Source organism: Carassius carassius, chromosome 12 (assembly GCF_963082965.1).
Source record: "Carassius carassius chromosome 12, fCarCar2.1, whole genome shotgun sequence".
NCBI classification, from domain to species: Eukaryota; Metazoa; Chordata; class Actinopteri; order Cypriniformes; family Cyprinidae; genus Carassius; species Carassius carassius.
In genome coordinates, this window is record NC_081766.1 from 18,635,195 (window position 1) to 18,662,998 (window position 27,804).

The 27,804-nt window shown below is 37.1% G+C and overlaps 2 protein-coding genes across 3 annotated transcripts in view; both read left to right on the forward strand.

Moving 5' to 3' along the window:
- LOC132155024 (serine/threonine-protein kinase N2-like) overlaps window positions 1-27,804 on the forward strand; it is a 328,421-nt gene that overhangs the window by 125,606 nt on the left and 175,011 nt on the right. The window lies entirely within an intron of this gene.
- The window catches only part of LOC132155017 (thymocyte selection-associated high mobility group box protein TOX-like), a 54,979-nt gene continuing 32,843 nt past the window's right edge, over window positions 5,669-27,804 (forward strand). The window contains exon 1 of one of the 2 annotated variants that reach the window (XM_059563781.1): window positions 5,669-6,122. In XM_059563781.1, the coding sequence (XP_059419764.1) occupies window positions 6,024-6,122 (99 nt within the window). In that variant the 5' untranslated portion in view covers window positions 5,669-6,023. The remainder of the gene's footprint in view (window positions 6,123-27,804) is intronic. The other variant, XM_059563782.1, reaches the window with a different exon arrangement.

The following is a 27,804-nucleotide window of genomic DNA, read 5'->3' on the forward strand; positions in this document are numbered from 1 at the left end:
TATATGTATGTTTTTTTTACTAGCATCCCCAACCATGATATAAAAAATGTGTATATTTATTATCTGTATACTTTAAAAATAATAAAATAAATAAATAAACACTTACAGAGAACAGATACAAGACTGAAATCATTTTATTTTTTTTACCATTTTTATCTTTCTAGTGTCTTCTGTCGTTTTCGAGGCAGTGCCAATTAATATTTAATACCTTCCTCTGCTTCTCACTATTTAAAAAATAAGATTTCATAAAACACATTTGTTGAAAATCTGCTGCTCCTTAAAATTCAATAGCTATGCATAGTGTGTGAATGTTTATGATTTATTAAAAAATGTTTTGTGAGAGTGTGGGTAAATGAACTTATGAAAGATTATCTGGCTATATCTTGAAGATATTATATGCACAATTTAAGACAGCAGGTACACTGCAAAAATATATTTAGTCAGGTAACCTAAAAAAAATGTGCTTCACACAGTAATATTTAAAGTAACAGGTTTTATTTGAGCCAAAAATATTACTTAATATGACTGAATCGGGCTGAATACTTAAGGTTATGCTGAAAGTCATTTTAAAGGATGTGATCAAGTAAAAATAAGTCTTTATGGTAAAAACCACACAAATCCACAGCGAGTGTGTGTGCAGTGTGTGCTAGATATAGATTTGTTAAAATATACATATATTTCACACAAATCAAACTGCACAGTGCATGGGGGAAGGTTGTACATTTCTGTGGGGGAAGGGTATGTGTGTGAGGGGGTTGTTTGAATGTACTTAATAGGTAATATGGCGGGGGATGGGAAGCTGACATTCAGGAGATGCCTGTTTCTGAGGTAAAGTTATGATTCCAAATATCCAGCACCGGCATGTGCTCACTTTCTCTAATACACAAGAGACAAGAGTAACCGTTGCTCATACAATTAGAAAAACTAAATTCTCCTGACACATACAACTATATAAACAGACTCATTTGCAACTATAAAAAGAGTCTGAATCTTTGTTCAACCACTATTCAAATCCAGACTCCAGCTCAGGTGACTCTTAAGGAACGTGCACTTAAAAACTAAAAATCACCTAAATCGCTAAACTCTGATGTACTTCGGCTGTTAGGAAGTTGGTTTAACACTGCTGGTCATATTTGTAACTATTAGATGTTTCACATTGTGAAATCCCATAGATTTTTGGTTCTGTGTACATCCGGTGAAATAACATATCGACTAAAATGGAACTTCCCCATGGACACAACCTCAAACCAAACCGAGACGAAGCCTCATCCACAAATAGTTTGGCTGCGTTTGGGGAGTAAAATTAAACAAATTGTTTAGCTAATATCCTCGTACTGCATTGTTCACCTCTTGTTCTACATTTGATAAATTAACACTGTGTCAGCCAATTGAAATAAGTCTGTTTATGAGCTCTCTCATGATGTGTTAGCTGAGAGCTAGACTGCCAACACAATGCTTTAAATGCCAGCTGATACTCAAAGGTTAATGGAATAGAAACCTCGTTGTACATTTATTCACCATATTGTTCTTTAACAAAATGTCAGCATAACTCAAATGTTAATGATTTCTAAAATGTCTTCAGCTTTGAATTTGTCTGCCACTTTCATCAGGCTACCTGTTCTGTGTGTACAAAACTTCATATGAGATTCATGCAGGCCAGTGTGTTGTTGTAGAAATGGTAACTGTTAAACTCAACTTTCATATCTTGGAAGCAGATGTCAGGATATTGTCTAGTCCAGCTTTTAAGTAATAAAGAATAAATCTAGATTTTATGGCTGAGAATGTTATTTTTTGGCTGCCAGTCACAAATTGTTCAGAGATTAACAGCCTTTGAAAAAAAAATGCTGACGTTACTTTGACAAAAAAGCGAGCTATTGTGTGCACTAGCATTCAATGTTCAACGGGCCGTCTCCAAACAGAACCAGAGCAGACTTTCTTTTACTGTGTCTTTTGATGCAGAAAGACAACTGTAATGATGCATTCTGATTTGGTACATTCGTCACCAAAAACATTTTACCAAGAGCAGCACTGTGTTTCTCTATAATCATCAACCTCACAATCATCATCATAACCATCGATGAGAAATTATGAAGAATGCCAGTTTCTCCAATGTAATTGACAAGAAATAGGAGCACATACACCTCCTTCATTTCCATTTGAGGAAAACATATCCTACTCATTTCCCACCGAAAACATTATGCTGGCATTGTTTTTGTGTTTCTCATAAGCTTTGATAACGTAGTTCACAAACACTAGATAGATAGATAGATAGATAGATAGATAGATAGATAGATAGATAGATAGATAGCCTTTTTCATCTGGTGCAATTTTGCCGGACCCCCCCTATCTGAGGCTTGTCCACCCCTAAAATATAATTGAAATATGTGTATTGTAAATAGTATAATGATATATAGTTAAACAAATTGTGTAAGTAGTAAAACAATACAAATAAAAACGGAGCAACAACAAAAAAAAGTTGCAAAAAAAGTCCCCCTGCTTTGCCTCACATTGCTTTGGTCCACTGCCTGCTCCCCTTTTACCTCACCACCACCGACACACACACACACACAGACACACACACACACACACAGTCCGGGACCGGTGCGAGAAAACAACGTGTCGTGTTTCAGAAGCTAGTTGTGGAACTGTAGTATGTCAAGCTTACTTTACTCACATTAAACATCGGATGACGTGATTCTTTTCTCTTTAGTATAGATGATGCTGAGTCATCAATAAATCGTTTTCAAAATTATTATTGTGTACCAGTTTGTCACCGATGTAGTCTGCGCTGTTAGCGATTATAACGTCTACCCTTGTTTTATACAGGCGTTTACCTAGCTTGTTTAATAACTATGTGTCTTACACACACGCATAGTGTACAAGTCTTGTACGTTAGATTAGATTAGCGCGGGTGCGCATTTAGATTTTCCCGCGTTCACTATGATTTAGTCGGTTTCAGTGGCGGCTTGTCGGGTGAGGCAGGGGAGGCAGTTTCCCCCAAATTTTGAGGTGAAAATGAGGAAGATTTAATGTTAATAAAATTCACTATTCATTTCAGTTCATGTCTCAGAATTTATATAATTTTGTTTGTAATTTCACAGTTGTAATACCATTACACGAAAGCTCCGCTTTTCTATCGCGAATGTGGCGAATCTGCTGATGTAATTACAACCGTTAAGTGAAAGAGAAGGGGAGGGGGAGGCCAGGGGAACCAATCAGCATCGAGTGTTCACTTTCAGCGCTGAGGAGTGCTGAGAAAAGTAACATCATAGAGGAGGCTAGCCTCCCTTCTGGAATATCAACCAACCATCATAGAGACATAAATTACGTGCTATTAGTGTGAACCTGTTTTTATACAGTCTATGGTTTGAACGTCTCCCGGAGCAGCTGGGCTGATAATTTACCAACTATTTATAATGAGTATCGATATTGAATATATTTTCTTTATGGTTTCTGACTAAAAGCCACCAAAAAGTCATTTTAAAGTGGTTAAGCAAATAATAATACTAACAATTGGCAGGGATCCCCAGACCAATACAATTAGTTTGCCTCCTCTATTTTAAAATCCACGAGCCGCCACTGGTCGGTTTATTTCATTTAATATAGTTAATCTAATATATAACATCATACTAAGAGTGCAGTTGTTCTCCAGATATTAGCATAACAAATGTGATTTTGATTTCTTTAAGTGCATTTTAGGCACCATATTGCCCGTTTTACTGTAGCTCTATTTGACCGACGAAAAAAGTTGAAAACTAAGCAGTAACAGCACTAATTTTGAGAAACACACTGAGGAGGTATTTCCTAACTGAATGAATCCACTTTTTGAACAAATCAGTCATTGACGTAATAAATTATTATTTTTTGTTTTCCCCTCTCTTTCACGTCTATACCGATCTCACTATACAGTTGTGTGAGGATGTACGTCTAAGAGTGTGTATGCCTTCATTTTGCTAGGCATGGCAAATGTTTTTATATATGCATGTTTTAATTATAACTGAAGTAACAACATTTCTATTAAATGTGCTATATAAATAAATAAAAGTTAAAGTTAAGTTCAAATTCCATTGTATTTTGGTGGCTTGATTGTGTAAACAACTTCAAAAACATTGCAACAACAAAAAAAAATGTTTTGAAGAATGTTTTGAAGCTTTTTCACTGAACCAGAAAGAAACTTTGAGAAGAAGGATAATGGAACGGTCTCCATGCAATAGTAAGGCTTTCCTCTCTGTACACATATCCTTAAGTACAATTTTGCCTGTTTTATTGGTGTCCCCTTCAAAACTTGCTCATGAGAAATGTTATGTTTATTGTCCCCCACAACATTTAGATGAGATTTTCGCCCCTGCACACAATGTCTCAAAGAATGCATATGTGGAATTCTAAGAGGAAAATTCCAGAATAGCTCAAAGTCATCTTATGTCTGTGCACAGAGCTGCTTAATAGACAGTGTGCTGAGGTCTGGAGCGAGTGTGAGGCCTGTCAGGCCTCTATTTTAATTCTGTAAAAGCAGCTTTGGTTTTATAGCTGCTAAGAAATGACTAGGTTCATCTCTATTGATTTTACATTTCTAAAGATTGTCTTGAGATGTTGCTTCTGGTAGAATGGAAGAAATGATTTAAGAACTTATTGATAGTTTCTGTTTGTGGAAGGCAATTGTCTTATATTAATATGTAAAAAATTTGTTTTATAAAAATAAAAACATTTACAAAGTCTATGAATGTTTTGACTGATTATTAAGGGATAATCAACTGCCTTATCCATATCAAAACAAAGCAATGTGAAATGTCAAAAAGCTTCCCAAGCCCTTGAGAAAATAGATTCTTGGAAAAGCAGAGAACCAGAAATATTCATAAGTTATGGTCAGTGTTGGGTTTACTTATGAAATATGGCTATACTGTTTACAAGTTAGAATTAAAATGAAATCAGAAACCTAGTCTTTAAGAATTACTTTTCAAAGCTTTTCATCTAACATTTTTCTTGTGGGCAGTGCAGAGTGGAGGAGCAGCAAATGGAGAGGGAGAAATGAAAAACCTGCAGTGGAGGTTTATGACCGTATGGAGGGCTCAACTGTGTATTATTTAACATATTCCTTTCATAAAGGCTAATATCTTATACATACACATTCCAGTTTCCATTATTTCTAACTATCAGTAGACTGTTCCACCAGTGCTTTTTAGACTACTTTCTGCTCGTAGTGCTGATACAAAACTGTGATTCCATAACTTTTAAGAACTGCAAAAAGAAGTAAAAAAAAATATGATAACAGTTTACATGCTCAACTTACAGATTCTTTGCCAGATTCAGAGTTTAAAATGTAAAGTTTAACTTCTAAACTGCATGTGAAGTTAAACAATATTAAAAGATAAAAGACTGTTTTAAATATTTTAGTTCATCTTGGGGCCCAATTTGGAAGTTTGCTGAGGCCAAGTTTGAACCACAGCTGTAGACTCTTGTTTATCATTACATTTTAAAACATTCTAAACACACTACTGTCACAAATGTGTTCGTTTTGATACTGTCACAGCAAAACGGAATCTTCCGTCATCAAATGTTTAGACAGTATCATACGCAAAGTGATGCAAATCCTGTGCGCTGGAGCGCACATCGCAGCGCCCCCTGTGGCCGCTCAGCGCTAGCGCCGCGTGTCTTGCGAGTCTTTTGTGTGTGAACATTGGCAAAGCGCTCGCTTCTCTCCATAGAGCAGTTACACTGAGCCACAGCTGCACCAAGAAGATATACATCTCTACTAACAGCAGTCAACACAGACTCACCAGATGCTCTTGTTCTCTCCAAACCTGTGCGCTTTTTTTCCCTGCGGTATCTCTTTATTGTAAGACGACTGAGGTAGAGGGTCATATAAAAGTTTTTGCGAAAACCGCGGAACGGATGTGAGGCGCAATAGAGAGCCTCTTTCAGCCTTCACTTTGCACCTTCTCTTATTTGCGTCGCGATTTCTGAGTAAGCGAGGAACACGCTTTCTAGTGGAAAGGCAATAGGAACCGGTTGATGCTTTTATTGAAATGGACGTGAGATTTTATCCACAACCCCCACCACCATCAGCAACAGATCCTTCCCGACTGGGACAGTCACACTATTCGGACTCTCCGTACTGCAATAAGGTAAAGCCTCATTTTATGATGCTAATCTTTTATGATATGGATATTCATGAATGTGTTTTGTTTTGAGTTTTGCCTGGCTGAACTTGAATGAACTGCTGAGGACTTGTTCAAAGTTTGTAACGTTACTTCACTCGACTGTCACAGAGAGAGAGAGAGTCGGGGAAAGTAGGAGCGATTGAGCGCGGCACCACAAATATATCCGAACCGGGTGACTTTGTTTATTATCTGTATATTCCAAACTATTTATTTTTATAATATATTTGTAACTCTTAAACGCGCACGTCGGCAATTTTACGTGCCTTTTACGTCGCTTAAAAACTTAAAAACGCTGTCTCGGGTTGTCATTGAAACCGCGCGCGGATGGTAACGTTAAATAAAATGCAAATAATACTAAAATGCATCATGTACGTTGGTAGCAAAAAGTAGCGTGCTTTCTTAAATACACCTGCTCTTCATCACAGCCCCAACAAACTCATGAACATCAACAAACTGTCCTTTATGCACAACATGCACAAATAACAGATAGTAACATAGGATATTGTGTATCTTATTATAGGACTTTATACTTATGGCATTAATTTATCCTCCGAGTCCCTGAGGAACAACAGATATATGTGGGGTTTGTATTCCTCTGTTTCTCCTAATGATGGTGCTGTTACTGTGTGTGTGCAGTGAATATGCGCAGGATAAAGAGAGATGGGGAAGAGAGAGAGAGAGAGAGAGAGAGAGAGTGTGTGTGTGTGTGTGTGTGTGAGTGAATGAGGAGGGGGTAGGGTTACTGTGGGGTGATATAGTGGGGGTTGGGGTTGTATTATTCCTTTCAATGCTTCTTGATTCACTGCCATAGGTCTCATATTCATGTCTAAGAGCAGTTACACACCGAAATGTTTTATGGATGAATCACATTTTTAGTGACAGACTCTATTTTTAAAAAATCCTTGAAAGCACAATTTCATTGCATTGTTTCAGTGATTCATTTGTTAGATGTAATTTTGATGTGCAGCAGTAAATTGTTAATATCTTTGCTGAGTTTTTAAAACCGGAGAGGAGAGAAAAAAGGTTGGCGGGGGTAAGGAGGAAAGGAAGAGGGAGGGAAGGAGGGGAAGGGCTTTCAGATATAATCTATATAGTGTAATTTTACTGCAGAAGCAAGTCAGCCTATATCAAGTCCACTCGAGATTTTTCATCTTAGCAATTCAGAAAGAGAGGGAGGAGGGGAGCTGGAGTTGGAGGGGTGAGAAAGAGAAGGTGGGGAGAGAGGGATGTACACAGCAGAGCAAACAAGTGAGATTGTGACAGTTGTGTGTGGTATCTACAGAACAAATAGACAGAAATTGATGGTATGTGGCTAAACGGGGGTCACGCTGCCAGTGGGACTGATTCAGTCTGTGCACAAAGCCCCCATCTGATTAACTTCCTCCCTACCTGCTCTCCTCAGATCCCAGAAGACCACACTCTTTCTGTTTGACGTGGACAGAAAAATATAAAAACAAGCACTGTATCTTTATTCATACACTATGGATTTAGTTCCGAGCCTTGGAGGCATGTGCTGGTTTAAAAGCGTTCAGTTGCAGTGCACTTTGTTGTGGATTTTCTGCAGTTCAGCAAAACGTGTAAATGCAGGAAAGTCTGTGTTTGTCTAGCACGATGCTTTTTGTGCAGTGAAAGGTACATGTTTCGAGCCTGAAGTTATTGCTGCAAGGAGAAAAAAATAGAGCAACTTTGAACACACTAATGCTCCACACTTCCTGCACCGTACAGTTTGGTTCTTATCACCCTGTGTTTATCGTTCTATCTACTCTGATATTTTTGTCACAAGATAGTGTCGGTTTGCTAAGAAAGTGTTTGGCAAGTATATAAATGCAAAAGCATTTGACCCTGTAGAGGACTCTTTGAATCTGAATCTGCACCTCAGATGTCTGCTTTAATACACGAGCGCTGTCAAGGAAGTCAAGTGTGGTCTTGAGGGGAACTCTGGAGAGAGACCGTGAGCAAGAGAGTGTGGCATCATGGGTAGGATTGGATTACAGACTGTTTGGGATTATGAAAACCGGCAAAGATGCAGCCCCAGACCATTAATAGCCAACAAAACTACTCTGCTGAAGCCGACCTATATCAGTCAATGATTTATTTCATGCCTAATGACTTTCAGCTGGTGCTCAAGTCGCTGCTTTAATGGAGTTTGCAGGCTCGAAGTTATTACAGCCAATGAGATAATGCAAGCAAGCTGTTAACACTACGCGTGAAGCATTGTCTAGTAAGTTCGTTGTTGATGTGGTTTTAAGGAATGGTGAAAGATTTCACAGGTTTTGCTTGTTTACAGTCTACAATTTTGTGCGCTGTCAAGTGTTATGATAGAACAAGTCCAATCTAACTAATTGGGCTTTGTGCCTGCAAGGTTTGAATGATGTTTACAGTGTAGAAAACGTTTCTTCAGAAGTTGCAAATGAAATGCGTTCAACAAGAAAATACTATATCAGTTTTTATTTCATTTACGTACAAATTTCATGTTTAGTTCAGTTTTACTTGAAATTTCTTTGTAATTTATTTATTTATTTTTCTTTTTTGCAGATTATGAGTGAAAATTGTTTCGAAGTAAATCCTTTTTTTCTCAAGAGACCTATAAACGTTTGTCAGTGGAAAACCTGCCAAATTAAATTCAGGCTCTTTTTATTATAATTATGGGCAAAAGTCTCCTGAATCTTCTGCGTGTGGTTTTGATGTCTTTGTAAAAATGATAGTACATTCCTGCTCTTAAGGAGATTACATTAAAAACAGATGAGAAATGAGATGTCTCAGATATGTATTGCTGTCATGGGCCATGCTCCGTAATATAAAGTCTGCTGTGTGTGTGTGTCTTAGCCACAGGCATTTTCAATTAAGTAGAAATTACTGAGATCTTTGGTGGTCCTGGATGTCAGAGGGTCCCAGGATGTTGAACCTGACATAATACGCTGTGTTTTGTATTTGTTAGTCAAGAGCAGTTCTCAAACCCCACTCTAAAACTGACCAGCCCCCCAACACCCAATCCCCCCTCCACCAAAAAAAAGTTATTCTACTACTCCAGCTGTAAAGATCATTACACACATGTGCATTTTAAACAAAGGAGTTACCAGTATGGTATTTGTGTGAAATACAATTTTTATATATTAGTATTAAAATCAGCTTGTGGAAGAGCTACTTGTGATAAACTTTGGATATCAGTATATTATAAAGATATAAAACTAGTTACTTCACTAGGTCGGTATGAACATTGTATCAGTTAATTAAATATACATTTTCCTGTTACCTGGCCACCAAAGCTGCTTTTTTTAACTTAAAAATTTATTAAAAAGTTTTTTACGGAGCCCCGCACATGATGCAAGAAAAAATAAAAAAATTTTGTGCACGGTTTACTAATTCGTTCCCTCAATGTACTTAAACGTGCACATGATTACTATTGCGTTTCCTCGATTTGCTAAATCGTGCGCACGATTTAGCAAATGGAGGGAAGGAATTAGTAAATCGTGCGCACAATTTGTAAATCGAGTGAACGAAATAGTAATCGTGTGCACGTTTTAGTACATTGAGGGAACGAATTAGTAAATCGTGCACACGATTTAGCCTAATATTTTTTCCTGCATGTCATGTGTGGGGCTCCGTAGTTTTTAACCATTGGAAGCACAAATCGTAAATTCGGTGTTTCTCCATTGAATTAATCTTTATTTATTTATTTGTTTCTTCTTTAAATATTTAATTTTCATTGCTTTACTGCTAAATCAAACAAATCATGTTTTAAACGTGGTTGGAAAAATCACAAACCTCATTCAAAATTAACAGGCTATTACATTAATAAAGTAAAAAGTTCATACAATATATAATTTTTTGATCAACATTTTCTGAAAGTTGTCACTGATCATTTGTTTAAAAAACCTTAAAAGTGTAGTGCATGTATTATTGTGAAATATGCAGTTTTAAAACATGAAAGCCAAAAATGTTATTTCTGGTTTATGTTTTGCTGAATTATATGCATTATTAAAAGTCATGTCAGTATGCCTAGACAGGTGTTAAGTGTAGTGTTTAGGGCTTGTTTAACACCTTCATGTTTGAATAGTTTTGAAAGCATTGTACTGTAACTTCCAAAATGGCTTGCTCTCCGATTTAAACAAAGATGTCCTTCAACTGACGGATATCTGGGAGTTTTTCTTATGTCAACAGCATATGTCAACATTACACCGGCTGGCCACACATGGGTGGATTGTCATAAATGTGAGAGGTTGACAAAAGCTGTGATCTTTGCTCATGTTGTGCCTAGGTCAAGCTCTAAGCACAACACCACAAAGAAGTGCCGCACATCACTAACATGACATTCTTTTTCCTCTGTGTTTTCCTCGTATTTTTCTATATGATGAAGTCTCCACACAAGCTACACTTGGCAGATGACTTTGCAAAAGATTACATTTTTTAAAGTGTATGTTTAAGACTGAACATTAAATGTTTCTAGTAGCTTCTTACTGTTATCTTGGCAGCAGGTGCTAAACCAATTGTCAGTTAATAAATTAAAATGTACATTTTCTGGAAGAAAAAATGAACACAGCAAGATCCAATTATTGTCTTATCACCACAATATCCATATATTCTAATATAAGGTCAACTTAATTGCATCCAAATTTGGTTTTGCTGGTAACAAAAGCCATTACTGTTGGAGTTCCTGTTCAGTGGCTAGCAGGCATGGTTCACTGGCTACTGTCAAAAAGGATTTGCTTCTGATTGACAGCCTCACTGGAATGTGAATAGAGTTTTTAATTGCATATCATGTGTGCATATCTAAAGAGACTCTGCGGCTCAGGCTGCTGTTCATTACAACTCTACAGGTCAATGTACAACTCAACTACACAATCATAAACACAAACACACACTCATTATATAAGACCATTACTTGTGCGCTTGTTTCATCTCACTTCCTTCCATTATGAGGTAGAAATTCTGCTTGGTTTGTTTGCTTGGACTTCAGGGACATGTCAACATATGAATTTCCAGTATGTGGATATTAAATACATAATATACTGTCCAAACACTCACATGGGAACTGTAGCACAGCACCCATTTATTTGCACATCATAAATGATGCTGTCTATCAGGGACTCTCTGTTGCTTTCTATCATTTATTTTGGCATCCATCACCTGGATACCAGACATGACTGCTCCTGCTCCTAAATATCCTATTATTAATAAAGTCATATGACTTAAGTGCTATATTCACTGTCATTTGATAGCTTTGTGAGGAACAGCCTAAAAGTAAAGTTGTTATTCACAATCAATCTTCATTCTGCATATTCAAATCGGTGTGTCACATTTGGTATGAATTTAACCAGGTTTCCAATAAATGGGTACATTTACATATTTTTGTTGTAAAAAGCAAAAATTGCTTGACTGAAGATTTTCACTGTTACTGTTAATGTTGTGTAATCCAGTAGCCTAATTTAGGGTTTGGGTCGCACAGGGGGCCTCAAGGGCCTCCCATATTTGATTACATTAATAAAGTAAAAAGTTCATACAATATATAATTTTTTTTTTTTTTTTTGCTTTTAGTACAATGACAATATAAAATGCAATTATTTAATTTCTAATATCTCACTTCAAGCTCCATCAGATATATGGCTGCCTATGGGGTTCCAAAACAAAACCAGTCAGGAACTTTGACATTAAAAGTTTGAAAACCCCCGGTTTGTTTGCCTAGGTGGTTTGGGAAATCTATCAGTGATGCATTTAAATGCGAAAATGACAAAGAAAGATCTGCATAAGTGGTGTATGTTGTAAAGAAGTGAAAAGAGCTTTTCATAGTCAGTGAGAAGAGACCTGTGCTGAAGTGCTAAGGCGTCACTTTGTGTGTTGAGATAAAAAGAGGGAATTTTGCTTGCTTGGTATGTTCCATTTTTGTCTTTGTCACTGTGGAAAATGCAAGGCCGTAAACACAAGCATTCCTGTGAGAAAGACAGCTTTCGGTTGCATTTTACAGCCTTGAATTTTACTGACATGTTTACATCGTCTGCGTCTGTGTTTACGATGCTAGTCATCAGTCCCAGTTCAGCCCTCTCCAATCTTCGAGTCTGCCTTGCGTGTAATTCAAACAAATGTGACATTGCGTAGCAGTCAAGTTTGTTACAGAATAAGATTATTTTCTCAATATAATTAGCTTCCTTCTCTGCTAGCATATCCGCCAGTGCGGTGCAATGCAGAAAATGCCAAAAGATCAACTCATTAAGCAGCTGAACATAATGATCATAAAATCTGGACATGTGTTCGCTTTATTTTGGCTGGGGGAATGTTTTTTTTTTTTTCAGGGCCGCCATGCGCGTCGAGAAAACTCTGGCACAAATCTGTGAATGCGAATCATTGGAGGCATCTCATTTTTTGGGGGTCTGCTTTGCCCAATGACAGTCTACATATGAATAGCTGATTAGGCTCCTCAGTTTGAGGAAACATCCAAACAGATGGCTCTGTGAAAACCAATCCAGAATATCTTAATTGTTTGGTTTAATCTCACTATGAAACATATTGCAATCATTTTCACATAAAGGCTTTTTTTTTCACAGAATGTAATGAAAGTTATGGTGTGGATCCAGGATTTTTGAAAATATCCCAGACATTCTTTTGCCATTGGTCTAATTGCTAATATCTTTAAAGGACTCTCACCATAATAACTGATTTTCCATTATTGATTTTCCATTGTAGTTTTTTAGTGTGTGTGTGTGTGTGTGTGTGTGTGTGTTGTCAACACACAAGGCGGATAATCCATCGTTTATTTAATTAACAAACTTTTCTGTGTTATTCCATGGCATGTGCACAGTTTCAATGAGTCCAGCATCTGTTAAACACACATTTGTCTGTTTGTTTGTATGCTTGGTGAGTTATTCTGACCACATTGATAGTGCCAGCCTCTCCATTGTGTGATGCTGTTTCGTGGAGGGACTTCCAGCAGCACATCGGGGCTGATACGCACACGGCAGCTTTGTGAAGGAGCACACCCTAGCCTTTGTGGGGCCATCTGTAGGTGAACTAATGGCCTGTTGCATTTCCCCTCATTTAGCTCAGTCTTTGGTGTTTAAGTGGCACCTGTCAGCCTTTTGATGCCTGGTCCTCTGTTCTCCTGTGATCAGGAAGGACACATTGCAAGTTCCCGATCACTGTCCTGTGACAAGTGTAAGCTCATGTTTCAGCGGCTCTAGAACAGGTGGGCCCCACACCTTTCTCCTCTGGAACATAATCATCAAAATGGACTCCACGCTCTGAGGCTTTTCATTAGCTGTAATCAAAACCTATAAGTGCAAAAAGTAGAGTGCAAAACATCAGTACTGCACTGATCATGATGTTGTTTCATGATGTGAGCATTCTGATGCCTTGGTTTACATTATTAAATAGCACTGAAAAACACAACCGTTCATATATTTGGAATAAGTATGTCTTTTGGAAGGTACTAATACTTTTATTCATCAGGAGTGAAACAGGAATTTGACGAATCCTGGAAATAATGTCATGTTTTCTACAAAAATATTAAGCAGTGTAACTGTTTTCAACATTGATAATAATAATAAATGTTTTTTTGAGTCACAAATCAGCATATTAGTATGATTTCTGAAGAATCTTGGTACACTGCAGACTGGTGCAATGGCTGCTGAAAATTCAGTTTTGCCATCACATGGGGAAAATGGATATTAAAATATATTAAAGTAGAAAATAATTCAATTGTAGCAATATTTCACAATATTGCTGTTTAATTGTCTTTTTGATCAAATAAATGCAACCTTGGTGAGCATTAGAGGCTTCATTCAAAAAAACACAAACAAACCTTTCAGACCCCAAACATTTTGAAGTATTGTAGTGTTAATTTGGGACATTTTGAAACACATTCATAACAAATATTGGGTCTTTCTTTTGCTTACTATTATGTGAAATATATTGTTTTGTAAATTAGAACCAGCTGTAAAAATACAAACCAACAAAAAAAATTTGCTTTTGAGGTTTTGTGTGGTTAACAGAATAGATAGATAAAAGATAGATAGATACCGTATTTTCCGGACTATAAGTCGCAATTTTTTCATAGTTTGGCTGGTCCTGCGACTTATAGTCAGGTGCGACTTATTTATCAAAATTAATTTGACATGAACCGAGAGAAATGAACCAAGAGAAAACATTACCGTCTACAGCCGCGAGAGGGCGCTCTATGCTGCCAGAGATGCTGCTCATTGCTCCTGTAGTCTACACTAAACAGCACAGAGCGCCCTCTGGCGGCTGTAGACGGTAATGTTTTCTTTCTTGGTGCTAGGTTCTAAATAAATGCGACTTATAGTCCGGTGCGACTTATATATGTTTTTTTCTCGTCATGACGTATTTTTGGACTGATGCGACTTATACTCAGGTGCGACTTATAGTCCGAAAAATACGGTAGATAGATAGATAGATTTGTATACTGTACTTGAAAGTATTTTAGACATTTCATCTACATGCAAAATTTAAGAGCAAGAAGAAAAATATGTTTTCAACAAACATTCCTTTTATTTTACATTTTTTGTCCTCACTGCGAGCAGCTGTGTTTGAGGTCAAAATCGACCCAAAATAACAGACTTAAAGTTATAATTGCACGCTTGACTTTCAGAGAAACTCCCCTCAATGCTTGTTCATGGTCTGGTGAAAGCAGGTCATTTGCTCAAGTTATTATTTGAGGGGTTGAGGCTGATCGATGTTCCATATTTTGGGTGTTTACACATTCAGGCTTTTAGAGGACACTCTCAGCCAACTCAGCTCCGCTCATGAGCCTAAAATTAGACGTGAAAATATGCGTTACTCTTACTGCGGTGCACAAGAGAGCAATTAATTTTAGCGCGACAAGTGTGTACACCATTTATAAGCAAAAGAGAAGGCAATTCAGAGTAACTTCAACCTTATCAGGACAGCTACAAGTGAAATGGAAATGAAAGGCAGTGGACAGAGAAAACACGGAGCACATTTCAACAGGGAGCCAGCAGAAAGTCATACTCAATTTTGTTTTGTATTAGTCATACCTTCTTTGCGGTTTCCCGCTGAAAGAATAGAAAATGGAGTCGAAAATGGTTCCAAACCCATTTGTTTTAAAGAAACACTTTGAAAAGTTTTGCGGTTGGGGCTTAGCATTAGATTTGTTGGGATAAGAGGCTGTCTGTCTTTATAACAGCCTTTCATCCACCACCATTATTTTAAACACTAATCATTCAAATCTGAGCTTTAAAGTCATTTAAAACATTAATTTCCGCATAGCTTTCAATTGAAACAGCATCTTGTGGTCCTGATTTAGTAAAATATGATTCTCACTGCGCAAGACGAAAGGCACAGTATATTAAAATCTGTCCGAAAGGGCAAGTTTACTAGCTTATTCTGGATAAGAGTGCAAATGAGTCTGTCATTACAAATATTACAACTGATCTATAAAACAATTCATGAATTTTCGAAAGCCCCTGGGCATTCAGTTTCATGCCTTCCCTGTTCATGTAAATGCAAATCAGTATTACACAGGTGTTTTGTGTGTTTTAAAAGATGGAAATATTTCCTTTGGCGTTTTAATAACGATAATTTTTTTTTCAACCTTGCAATTTCGAACGGTCGAGGCTTATAAGTCAAACCACAAAATCATCCTTGTTTCAGTACCTCTGAGTCTGATAGTGGTGGACACTGTCTTTTTGCTCTCTGCAAACAAGGCCCTGAAGATAGAGATAAAGAGAGAGTGAGACACACACACACACACACACACACACACACACATTCAAATATATGACCCACCCCAGTGTAAATGAGGAACAGCTGCACCATTGTAATTAAACATGGGCAAAGAAAACTACACAAACAAATGAACCACACAGCCGTAGGTCCTGAGGCACATTAAGGGGGGAGAGAGAGAGAGAGAGAGAGAGTGTCACAAAGCTTCCTACAGGTGGTTTAAACACAAAATTGAAGACAAATGAAGCATCCTTTAAATTTGCCAGACAGTAAGTTAATGCTTGTAATGCTGTTAACAGAGATCAGGCAACAACACTCGGATTTGACATTTCACTGGGTGAAAACTCACGGTGTTCAGCTGTAGTGAGATTAAGCCAAATATTATTTTAAAACATTATCACACTAATATGATGCTTTAATGAACATTATATAAGAAAAAATTGCAATCAAAGCATTTCCACTTTGTTGTAAATTGTGTTGTTTCTGATTCACTGATTAATAAATGAGTGTTGCTCCAAATGTGTTTTTGTTTTTTTTGCTTTTTTTTTTTAGTTGAAATGTTCTTGAATGTTCATAGTGACCACATCTGTCAAGCTTCAAAAAGTGATTTTTAAGACTCGTTTGATATATATGTCTTTTGACCCCGTAAAATACATTTATGAAACAGACCAGAAAGTTATATAGCACATATCACATGGACTACATTTATGAAACCTTTTTGGTATTTTCATTTATTTATTTATTTATTTTGTCTAGTTGTTTGACAAAAAGTAGAGCTGCACAATTAATTGAATTTCTAATCAGGTTTACATTTACGGATGCCACAATTATGTTATCGTTCAAAGTCCACTAATGTAATGTTATGTTAGTGCTTAAGACTTGTAAGTTCTTTCTACAGATTATCTTAAGGGGTTTTCCATTGTTTTCATTTTAGTTTTAGTATAACATTATAATACCAAGCATATTTTACTTTTTTATTATTATTATTATTTACAGAAGAAACCAATCCAATGTATAGTTGACATTTGAGGCTTAATACTATAGAAAAATATTTTTTCAGGAAGACTGAATAAACAGCTTGTTTACTTTCCGTATAAATATATGGCATGCAGTTGCTTCAAACAATGGTATAAACATCATTCAATGTAATCACTGAACATCATTCAATTTCAAGGGAATAATCAACATTGACTTTGATTTTTGATTTTCGATTTTTGTCATAATGGTGCGACCCTTAAAAAAAGTAAATTTCACTATATCAGTTTGAATTTGAATCAACATGAAGAAATGAAATCTTTTTTTGGTGAACTGTCCTTTTAAGTAAAAAATATATATATACATCGATTGTACTTGACAGATGAAAGTGCTTACATGAACTTACTTTTGCCTTCATTATGGTTGTGATCGTAATGCAGCAAGTATGACTATCATATCATCAAGCTATTTTTAGTCTTTGTACCTTCATAAAGTCAATGTGTAGCATCACTCTATTTGATTAACATCATTACACATCATGTTTTCCTAAGGAAACTTCAACGAAATTTTGCAGCTCAGGTTCTCCCGCAATCAATACTGTAATATGATAGAGATATTTTTGTCCTCTTAGCAAATATGCTTGCGATTTGCAGACTACAGTTGGAAAGATAACTTCCAAGGCTCCATTATCCAAATAAAGGAAAAAAGAGACAAAGCAAGGTTTGTTCTCAGGTTCAGTTCTTAATCAATAGTTTTATGTAAAAAAAAAGAATAATAATAAAAAAATTACACAAGTGATGAGCTGCAGCCGCTGGGCATGTGCCTTGGAGACCCATCTGATGCTGATCAGGCTGAAACTCATTAGCCAGGCCAGATTTGTGTGAGTTTTCAGGATGGCGAAATCCAAACGGATCTGGTGGATGCTTGTCATGGCAACAGCATGTATCAATAAAGCAATCTTTATTTCCTGACAGGGAACGAGACCTGCATTCTAATGGAGGGGCTGTTATTGCATCGTAGCTCGGCAGTGTGGCGTAAACGCTGCAGTCAAACTAGCATAAGCTAACCCATATGTTTCGCTGTTAATGCATCAGTGCAGACATGCGGATTCGATGATTGACAGATAATGGGGATGTTTGTGCCCGGTAGTGTCCAAGCTTGTTTTTCCGTGTATGTTTTTAGCAGCGGCTCATTGGTCAGGCCACATTAATTTCTATGTGTTTTTCTAGCAGGAGAGGTAATGAACAGGAAGTGATTGTGGTCATGTGTCCAGATAAGAGAGCTTGTGTCCCAGCATCCCTGATGCTTATCACCCACCACACCAGGGCGGCAGCTGCGGAGGAAGTACATAGCTCCATAGCAACAGCCCAAGAGAGGAGAATTCACTCTAAAGCTCACAAAAATATGTCTCAGGTTCAGCTCTGCACAAAACAGGGCTGTGAAATCACCTGTTAGAAATATTTTCTCTCATAGTCGTGTAGATGCAGTATGAAATGGATATTTCTGATTCTAAATTCTGAATCCGTGTTTAAAGCTTGTTGCAAAATGACTATAAATGACTGCAGATAATATATAATGTGGCAAGTAATATAGTGAAATATATTACTTGGCAGAAAAATTGTTAATGAATAATAAATATAAGTCTTTGTTGAACATTGATGTCTTGTATTATGCTGCTGTTGCCACTGTTTCTTTAAAAAGCCACTGGAGAAAATTAGCGAGCAATATTTATTTATTTATCTGTTTTCACTAATATTCAGACTTGCTTAATTGATTACATGTTTAAAAACTAAATGGCACTTTATATATATGTAGAGAGAGATTAGCACGCAAAAAGGGTATATATATATATATATATATATATATATATATATATATATATGTTGCTCAGACCATTGAGAACACTGCTAGCAATGACAAGGTCCTGCGTTAAAGCATTATTATTATTAATAATAATAACATTATTATTAATTACAACATTGATTAATATATATATATATATATATATCTAAAATATAAAATAGTAATAATAATTACTTAAAGGTTATATTGGTTGATCAGCCTTGTCAGCCTGTCAGCCTTGGAAAAATCACTGTAACACATTTTTCTTTTGTGGCTTATTGCTTTATTGACACACACAAACAGAATACAAAAGTGCAGTGGTATGAATTCAAAGCCTGAGTCGCAGATTGAATGGAACAAATGTGGAGGGGATGCTTGGGATTTTTTTCCCCCTATGTATGTCCACTGCTGATAGCATTCCTGTTCTCTTGTGTCGTGTCACTGTAATAAGCTGTGCAGCGCTGACGTTGTGAAGCGCTGCTGTGCTGGTGACTGAAGCTGAGCTGAAGATGAGAACACAGTGGCCCATTGTACTGCGTTCAGATACAGAGCCTGATGTGTGAGTTGGTCAGTTCCTGCTGGGAGCTTTTGTCAAGCGGAATAGCCTGCTCAAGGGTGTCACTTTCCCCCCCTAAATACTTACATTTTTCTGGGAGATCTGGGGAGGAGCCTGTCATAATGGACATGGCCCTTTTGATTTGCGATCAGTGCCTGCAACAAGCTGCACGTCTGCACTCTGTCAACATAGTGTCAGGTTAAATGATGGATTAGCAGATTGATTTTCCTGAATATTCTGCTTAATTGGCTTTCGTGTTTTGCAAATTAGCAGTAAAATGACAGAACATTACTCTCTTTGTGGCTTTCCGTGTTTTCACCAGATGGCAAGAGCTCTGCTATTGATTACAACTGTAGGGTGAACTTAAATTAATGTAAACAGCAGAGTTCATTAAATTTTCATTTACTAGCTCTTGCAGTTGATAAAAATAGCTGAATAATTGTGCCCAAATGCACCGAGATACCTTCTCCATGTCAATCAGGTGTGACGAGGACACTTCCCAATTTAAAAGAAGGCGGATTCATTTTAATACATTTTAATAAGCCACTGTGCATAGCATTCAGCCATGAGCTAAGAAAAAAAGCCAACATCTGAATTAATCGCATTGGAGGTTAAATTCAATTTCACGTAATGGGACTTGGCAGAGTTTTTTTTCCCCGTACAATAGCTGAAATTGCAGCCCTTTCAGCTGGCTGCTGGCAGCCGTCCACCCAGGTCATCCTGGCTCCTGCTTCATGTTGTCTCTTTTTTCCCACTCTGTATAAAGATACAGGCAGAAAAATGTTAATCCTTTCAGTGAGTCGCACCTGTTGACATTTTTGGGGTCTATTGGTTTTGCTATTAGTGTGTTTTAGTTTGAGGGGGTGGGGGTTGTATCCATTTTCCTGATGCACCAGGACAAATTCTTTGCGTCTGTTGAGAGAGTGATTAGATTTCTCAAGGGTCCTTGTCTCAGAAACACTACCCTACATAAATTACTCATGCTCTTCTCTCATGGGACTGGTTGCCAGCACTGGAATACATCAGCCATGTTTAAAGGTTTAATAATACTAAATACTTTTATTTAGCAAGGATGCATTACATTTATCAAATGTAAATACTATAAATGTTACAAAAGAATAATTTAACTAAATATATTTAAAAAATCATCCGTAAAAAAAGGTTTCAAGTCTGAAACAATTGATATATTGTTTAAAATGATGTCTCGGACATTCAACTTTGTGGAGGATGTTTATTGTTAGCATTACAAAGTAGAGCTTGGTTGATATTTTGTATTTAATTCAGTGAACATTTTTTTAAATGTGACCTACATGTACAATTATCCATATATACTCAGTATAACAATGAGGAAGTTGCACTACAGCACTGTGAATGTGTTGTGTAACGCTCTGTGCTGGTGACAGTGGTCTCATGTGGTTGTTTGTAAGGGGTCACCATGTCATGCGGAAGGTTTCATGTCTATAACTAGCTGTTCTTTGGTTGAAGTGCATTGTGGGACATTGGTGTAGACGTATGTCGGACTGCATCCCAGACACCAAAAGTAGCACACACACACACACACACACAACCCACTCCTGTTGAGATAAAAATAACGTGACCTACCTTTCAGCTGCAAACATCCTCAAGTGAGCAGATACACTTAAACAGTCTCCCACATGAGTTAAACACCGTTGACCCTGCACAGCTGCACCAAAATCTGCACCATTTATCAAAATACAGAAACGAAACAGACAACGAAGACAAACAAGGAGAATAAATGTTGTCTTTGGGCTTTCGGTGCTGGAAAACACTTGTTCAGACAGCCTTATCAAACCAAATTTTCCCCTCAACCAATCGTAAAATAAAGCAATTAAACGGTCATGTCACCATCTATTGGTCTCCAGTGAAATATGCCTTCATTTACCTCCATCGGGATTCCTGAGGCACTAAATTATGATACACTGTAATTTTGTCTCACTCTGAAAGGATATTTAACAAGCCACTGGCTGCTCACTCTGAAACTTAATCATTTTTATCCCCCGTCCCCTGTCTTTTTTTCAGGTCAGCTCTGTTTTAGACGAGATTCAGTTAGTGTTGAAGCATATCTAAGGACTTGGTTAGGGGAAACAGACATTAAAGTTCACTAATGGCTTAATTCAAGCTAATTGCGCCGACACAAGTGACCAAAAACCATGAGCTGCAGGAACCGATAAAGTGCTTCACGGCAAGAACGAGAGAAAGGAGAAAAGCAATATGTCATCATTTATGAATCATTGAACTAATAAAGTTTCCCTGAAGCTCTGCTGTCTCTTTATAGTCCGGACTGCAACGAGGCGAGAGCTGCGTCATCGCGTTATTCCCCCAACACAAATTACCGTTCTTCCCATATCTAAGTTGGGTCATTGTGAAGATCATTTGCAACATAGGAGGCTGGTTTAGTTCCCAGTGTGAGGCTTTCACCAATCAACTTATGGAAATGAATACGTGCATTACGTCGTGATACATTCGGAAATAAATCCACATGATGACTTGGAGGCAAAGCACAGGAGGAAAAGCCCAACATGGTTTCTCGGCTTCGACATGAAATCGTACCAATTCAATAAGAGCAAGGCAGTGATTTATACTTCATCCTCATCTCTGGGCCTAATATCAGAGTGCCTCTATAGGTAGTCATGAAAGTCACTCTAGCTCACTGTAATAAATTACAGTGGTGGAACACGAATGAAGACGCTTTCAGTTCAGCTTCAGGCTCTCAGAAAATTGCCATTTTGAGGGGGGGGGGGTGGAAAAAGAAATCACTTTGTGCCGTAATGCAGTACAGACAAAGGTTATTCATCAGAGGAATGATTTGAAGTCAAAGATGTCTGCCACTCTTGATATTGAATGCTAGGGAGCTAAGACAGAAACTCTCCCCCCTTCTCTCTCTCTCTCTCTCTCTCTCTCTCTCTCCCTTTGCCTCTATTTCTCTCCATGACGACCCTGACCCACTTTTGTGGCTGCTTATTATTCAGGCTTCGGTTTATCCATGGAAAGAATGTGTTTAATTTGGTTTGACAACAAACCCCTGCGTGTTCCTCTCTGAGAAGTTGTTGCTAGCGTAATTGAGTAATTTTTTATTTTTTTATTTTAAAATAAAAGAAATCATAATGTACTCATATCTGGGGAATAAGCTATAATTTTCTGCACGGGAAGCATTCGAGTGTGCACCTCAAACAGAACTACTGCTTTTAGTAACAGCGTCTGACCTTTAGATTTCAGCTGAAATGAAACCTTTTCACCCATACGTCCTCCTCGCCGCTGCGTGCTATTATGCTCACATTTTTCTTGCCCTCTCTGTGTTTTATAAACGTTGACATGTTTAGAAAGTGAAGTTTCACCTGTGACTAATTACACCGGGGAAACCAAAGGTGTACATTTGGATGTTGATACTATTCGTCGCTCGAGCATCTGCTGATCAGAAATGAAATGGAGAGCATTTCTGGCACGTCTCCAAGACAGCATTAGCATCTTGCGAGAAGGCAGAGGAATATATTTTATTACCTGACATACTGCTGCTTTTAAGGGTCCACACATGTTGACATAGGGAGGTCGGCAGAAGGTCTGAAAGGCCAGATGTACCTTCAAGTTGACTCGGAGCGACTGATAACAAGATGAAAGGATTAATTATTTCCCTCAATCTGCCAGCAGTCTCTTATGCAGTCATGTATATACAGACGGAGCAAAAAGTTATTTTATACAATAAATCATCTCATGAATGTTTTGAAAATGGAGGAAAGAGTGAAGATTAATTGAATTTAAAGAGCACTTTTATGTTTGTTTTAGCACAGGCAAAACAATATATACTATGACCATGACTGGGCTCAGAGACGTGAGCGCTACAGTCAAACAAGTCCATGTTTACATAGAAAAAAAACGATGGAAATGCAGCAATCGAATAAAAACCTGTAAATAACTATTACTGTATTTCTGATATTTCATGTTTGCATCATGGTGACATCAGGCTGAAAGCTGCGGTTCATTGTTTTTACAGAACATTTAAGGTTAATATACTGTAAGTATACTGATGTTTTACCTTCAGTCGCTTTGAATTTTAATTACCTTGACTTTTGATATTTTTAAAGCAATTTCCTTGTATTATTTCTGAACATATAATATGTATAAGACAAGTTTGCAGAAGATGTAGTTGTAGTTCATGCATCATTTTGCAAAGATATTTAAGTGATTTATTTAACATTTACATCATGTTGACAACTTGACTTGCACTTGAAATATAATTTTCTTTAACTAGAGGGTTAATAAAAGAATCATGTTGGATCATGTTGTAGTTACATTTTCAAGTTGACTAGTTAAAAATTGTAAAAATTGAGAATCGGGCCAACCGTTCTGAATAAATCGTGATTTTATTTGGCCACATTGCCCAGCCCTACCTGCCTGTTTTTAAACTAACTTATAGTTTTGTATAAAATCTCTCTCTCTCTCTCTCTCTCTCTCTCTCGCTCTCTCTCTCTCTCTCTCTCTCTCTCTCTCTAAAAAATAAATACATTTTAAAAACACAATTCGGTTGTTACTTATATAAATTGTAATCTCTTTTTTCTTCTTCTTCTTCTTCTTCAATTTTAGAGTATTTTATAATCTTATTCACATTACGTTTGTCCAAAATAAATCAGAAATATTCATTTATTCGCCCAAAACAAAATAAAAGAATCTTAGTTTTACCAGATCTATTAATTAATTTGATTTTGATTAGTTATTTAGCATTTTAATAAAACACTTAATCTGAACATTTCAGATGTTCAAAATGAAATAAAAGCTAGAAATAATACACAGCCGTGACGTATTTCACATTTAAGAATTACATTAGCATTAAAAAATGCATTATATCCATTTCTGTCAGTTCAAGAGGTTTTATAATAGATATTTTAATGGGGCCCATATATTCCAGCGGGTCTGAGTCCAACATAAGAAGGGATGAAAATGAGCATGGTGCTGAGTAGTGAGTGCATTTAAACCACAGGGTGTGGAAAGAATACACACTCGCAGTTAGATTTTCCCCTACTCTGACCTTCCATAAGAACTGATGAGGAATGAAATTGGTTCTAGTCTTGCAAAAAAACAAACAAAAAAAAAGCTCTGATTCACATCTGGACATTTGAGAGAGAGAGACAGAGAGACTCAGACACACACAAACACACTTTCAAAATTTACTAGTTGGAGCAGCAAAAATGGTTACTTACTTTCAGACAATGTGAAAAACTGTTGTACTAACAATGAAGAACTATTCCGTGTTCCTGCCAAACAACTGCATTTAATGACTGAAAGCTGTCAAAACTAAAATATTTTGGAAAAAAAAAAACATGATGCCATTCACATTTGCGTCACATGAAATGATGAGTACAGCACAGCAATAAAGTCTGAGCACAGGTGCAATGCCAGAAATAGGATTTGTTCTATTTGATTACAGTATGTATCACTGAGCAGGAGAGATGTCACTTCTAGACGTATCATCCAGTGCCAGAGAAGCAAATGCATGAAGCCAATTTGACAAAGGGGTCAATATACAGCATCCAATAAAAAAGAAATCTACAAGATCTGCCAAGACCTATAAACATCAAAATAATGGCCCCACTGTTCAACAAATATATTCAATTGGCCCCTCTTTTATTATTTGTTTCTTGGATCATTTTATATTTTTGCCATTTACAAAGTCGTAGAAGTCAAACGTGATGCATGGCGGTGAAAACTATGCTGTGTCTATGGTGAAATGTTAGCTGCGTCTATACAACAGGCAATCCTGAGAGATGATGTGGGGCTCATTGATTGCATGCAAGTTGCATGATTATGTTCGGTGCAAAGCATTCCATTGCACTCATATCTCATTACCTTTCTTCCTGAATGGTGGCCATTTTGATTGGGTCCTGCTACAGCAGAGTAAATAGCAGTGAAACAAGAGAGCGCTATCAGCCTCCGGTTCCACAGGAAATGCATGATAATCTGTGTGGCTTCACCAAAAAGGCCTCGAAATGTCCTTTGTTTGTAATCTGTTCTGTCACCAATATGTCTGCTGCATCATGTATTTTTCCTTCGGCTCCCTTCCCCCCTTCTTATGATATCTGTTTATATTGGATCTGTACAATATGAATAATGTAGAGCAACCAATCTCATTACCATGCTCAGATATAGAATACAGATTATTGTATAACATTTGCATAAAATTATGGCTCTTGTTGAAGGAGAGGGAGCGTTTCTTTCACCATTTGATTTATTGGGTTCATTTATGGTAAGAAAGATTAGGTTTGAGTTACATTAAATTGTCTCGAATATGAATTTTATGATGCTTAAGTTTGGAATTCAACACCTTAAAATCAGATTATAATAGCGGGAAATTGTAGACACATTTCAGTCAGAATGACTTTTCAGGAAGACCTTTATCATCATTAGCACTTTCGAAATGAAGTTGTTTTATAATTGCACACATGCATACATTTTGCACCTTCTTTTGCATAATATGCTCATTTACAAATCCTCACCGAAGATGTGTTTTGCTCAAGAACTGCAGCATTTCATAGCTTTTAATGTATTACGAGCAGTACGAGAAACAGACCAAATGCAGTTCTGCCACAAATGCAATATTTTGCTGTGTTCTGAAAGGCCTTCGTTTGTGTCTCTTTTGCAAATTGTAGCTGTGCATAAATAAATAGCGTATCATGTTTATATAATTCAGCCCATAATTCTAGTTTTGGAAAAACAGTGGCACACTGTCAAATATGGATGTTTGAGGAGTTTTTTTGTGAATGCAGTACAATATAATTAGCTGGAGTGGCCAAGCACTTCGCTCAAGGGCACAGACTGGTCCTAACATAAAACATAAGGGTTTAACATCATCCCAGCTTCACAGCTTGTTTTCATTCGAGAACCTTTCAGAAGTCCGTCCCGGCCCAGCTAAGTGGGAAACACTTAAGATTAGAGGAACAGAAGTTCCTCGTATATTTTAATAGAGAGTTGTTCAGAGCTGGTTGATTTGGCAGGCTACCTTCCTCCTCAATAGCTGGTACTCTTATATAATAGTGTATGCAAGAAAAGGAGTTTGTCAGGAGGAGTGGGGGGGCTAGGGAGTCGAGGTTACACACTATAGGTTTAGCCAGAACGTTTCCATTTTATCTGTTCACACAGTGGGATGATGAGACCAGGAAGGGGGGCTCTGCAGAAATCCTGCTGACCTCTGGAGAGCTCAGAGAGCAATGTACTGATACAAGCTGCTCTCAGACTGCAGGTGCTGAAAACTATTACTCTCTTGATTACGGATGGGAATCTCAAGATTTAACGATTCTGGTTCCAATTTCGCTTAATGATTCCGGTTTCTTAATACCATTGAGGAAGCACCAGATAATTGATCCTAATTACATTGTCATTTCATTTATACAAAACTCTATTCTTAAAGTGTGTTTTTACCTACATATTGTCATATAAACAATCGGAGCATAACTGATTTAAGTCTCATGATAAATGATTTAAGTCTCACATAAGCAGTAGTAATAGTTCTTCGTTTAGTTTTTGATGAGTCATTATGAGTGTGTGATTCATTCGAGCCAGTTTGACATTTATTAAATATAATTAATTTGAGCCACTCTGAAATTCATCATTGTATTATTTAGCTCTATTATTATTCAATTCAGCTCAGCTAAAGCATAATTTAGCATAATATTTTTTTGTAGATTCAATAACGGTGCAGTTTCAGTCAACTCCCTCTTTCAGTATTCATAGTACTCACTAGGAAGTAAGACATTTTAAGGGCTGTGAAAGTGAAATGTTCACTTCCTTCTATGCATCCATCCATCCATCAATGTTATTAAGATATCAGCCATGCCTGTTGTTGATAATAGTTTAAGAAGCAGCTGAAGATGTACATTTTCCACCATTTTCCACCAGCACTTAACCACTCAACAACCCTAAGCCAATGCACTTTATTTTATTTTATTTTTTATAATTAATCCAGTTCTAAATAAGATTCACAACCTTGCGCTAATCCTGATACAGCCTAATTAACACACTCTCATGGCAATTCATAGTTATGTTACATTTTGACAAATTGGTAGTTACAGTAATTCATATGAATGCATAGAATCTCATTTGTCTGTTTCCGTACAAAGCAGTGTTTTTAAGGTTGTTGTGCTACTTTGCTAGTGTTATGTAAGAATGCCTCAATTTGAGACATTACTGTAATGAAGTGTTTTGGTAGTTTTAGTGCATTTTGAATGTGAAATGAACTGCTGTGTCAAGTTGAAAGTTACGAGAACGGTTAGGAGAACATGAAATGGCTTGGGATTCGTTTTAAAAACGACTTGTTTCAATGATACAGAGTCAACTCCATTCTTTTGTGAGACAATAACTTTGCACTTTCAGATTTTAAACTTTGCAGGATGCTTTCATCCACTTAGAGCTGTGTTAAATCCATAATAGGGGCACTTTAAACACCTCATTGTGATCGAGCATCAATGCTGAGACCCTCCAGTGACATTAATTAGAATAAATTAACAGAAAACTCCTTGTAAGATAAATACGGGAACATTAGTGAATGAACACATCCCTGGCCTCAGTTCAGTC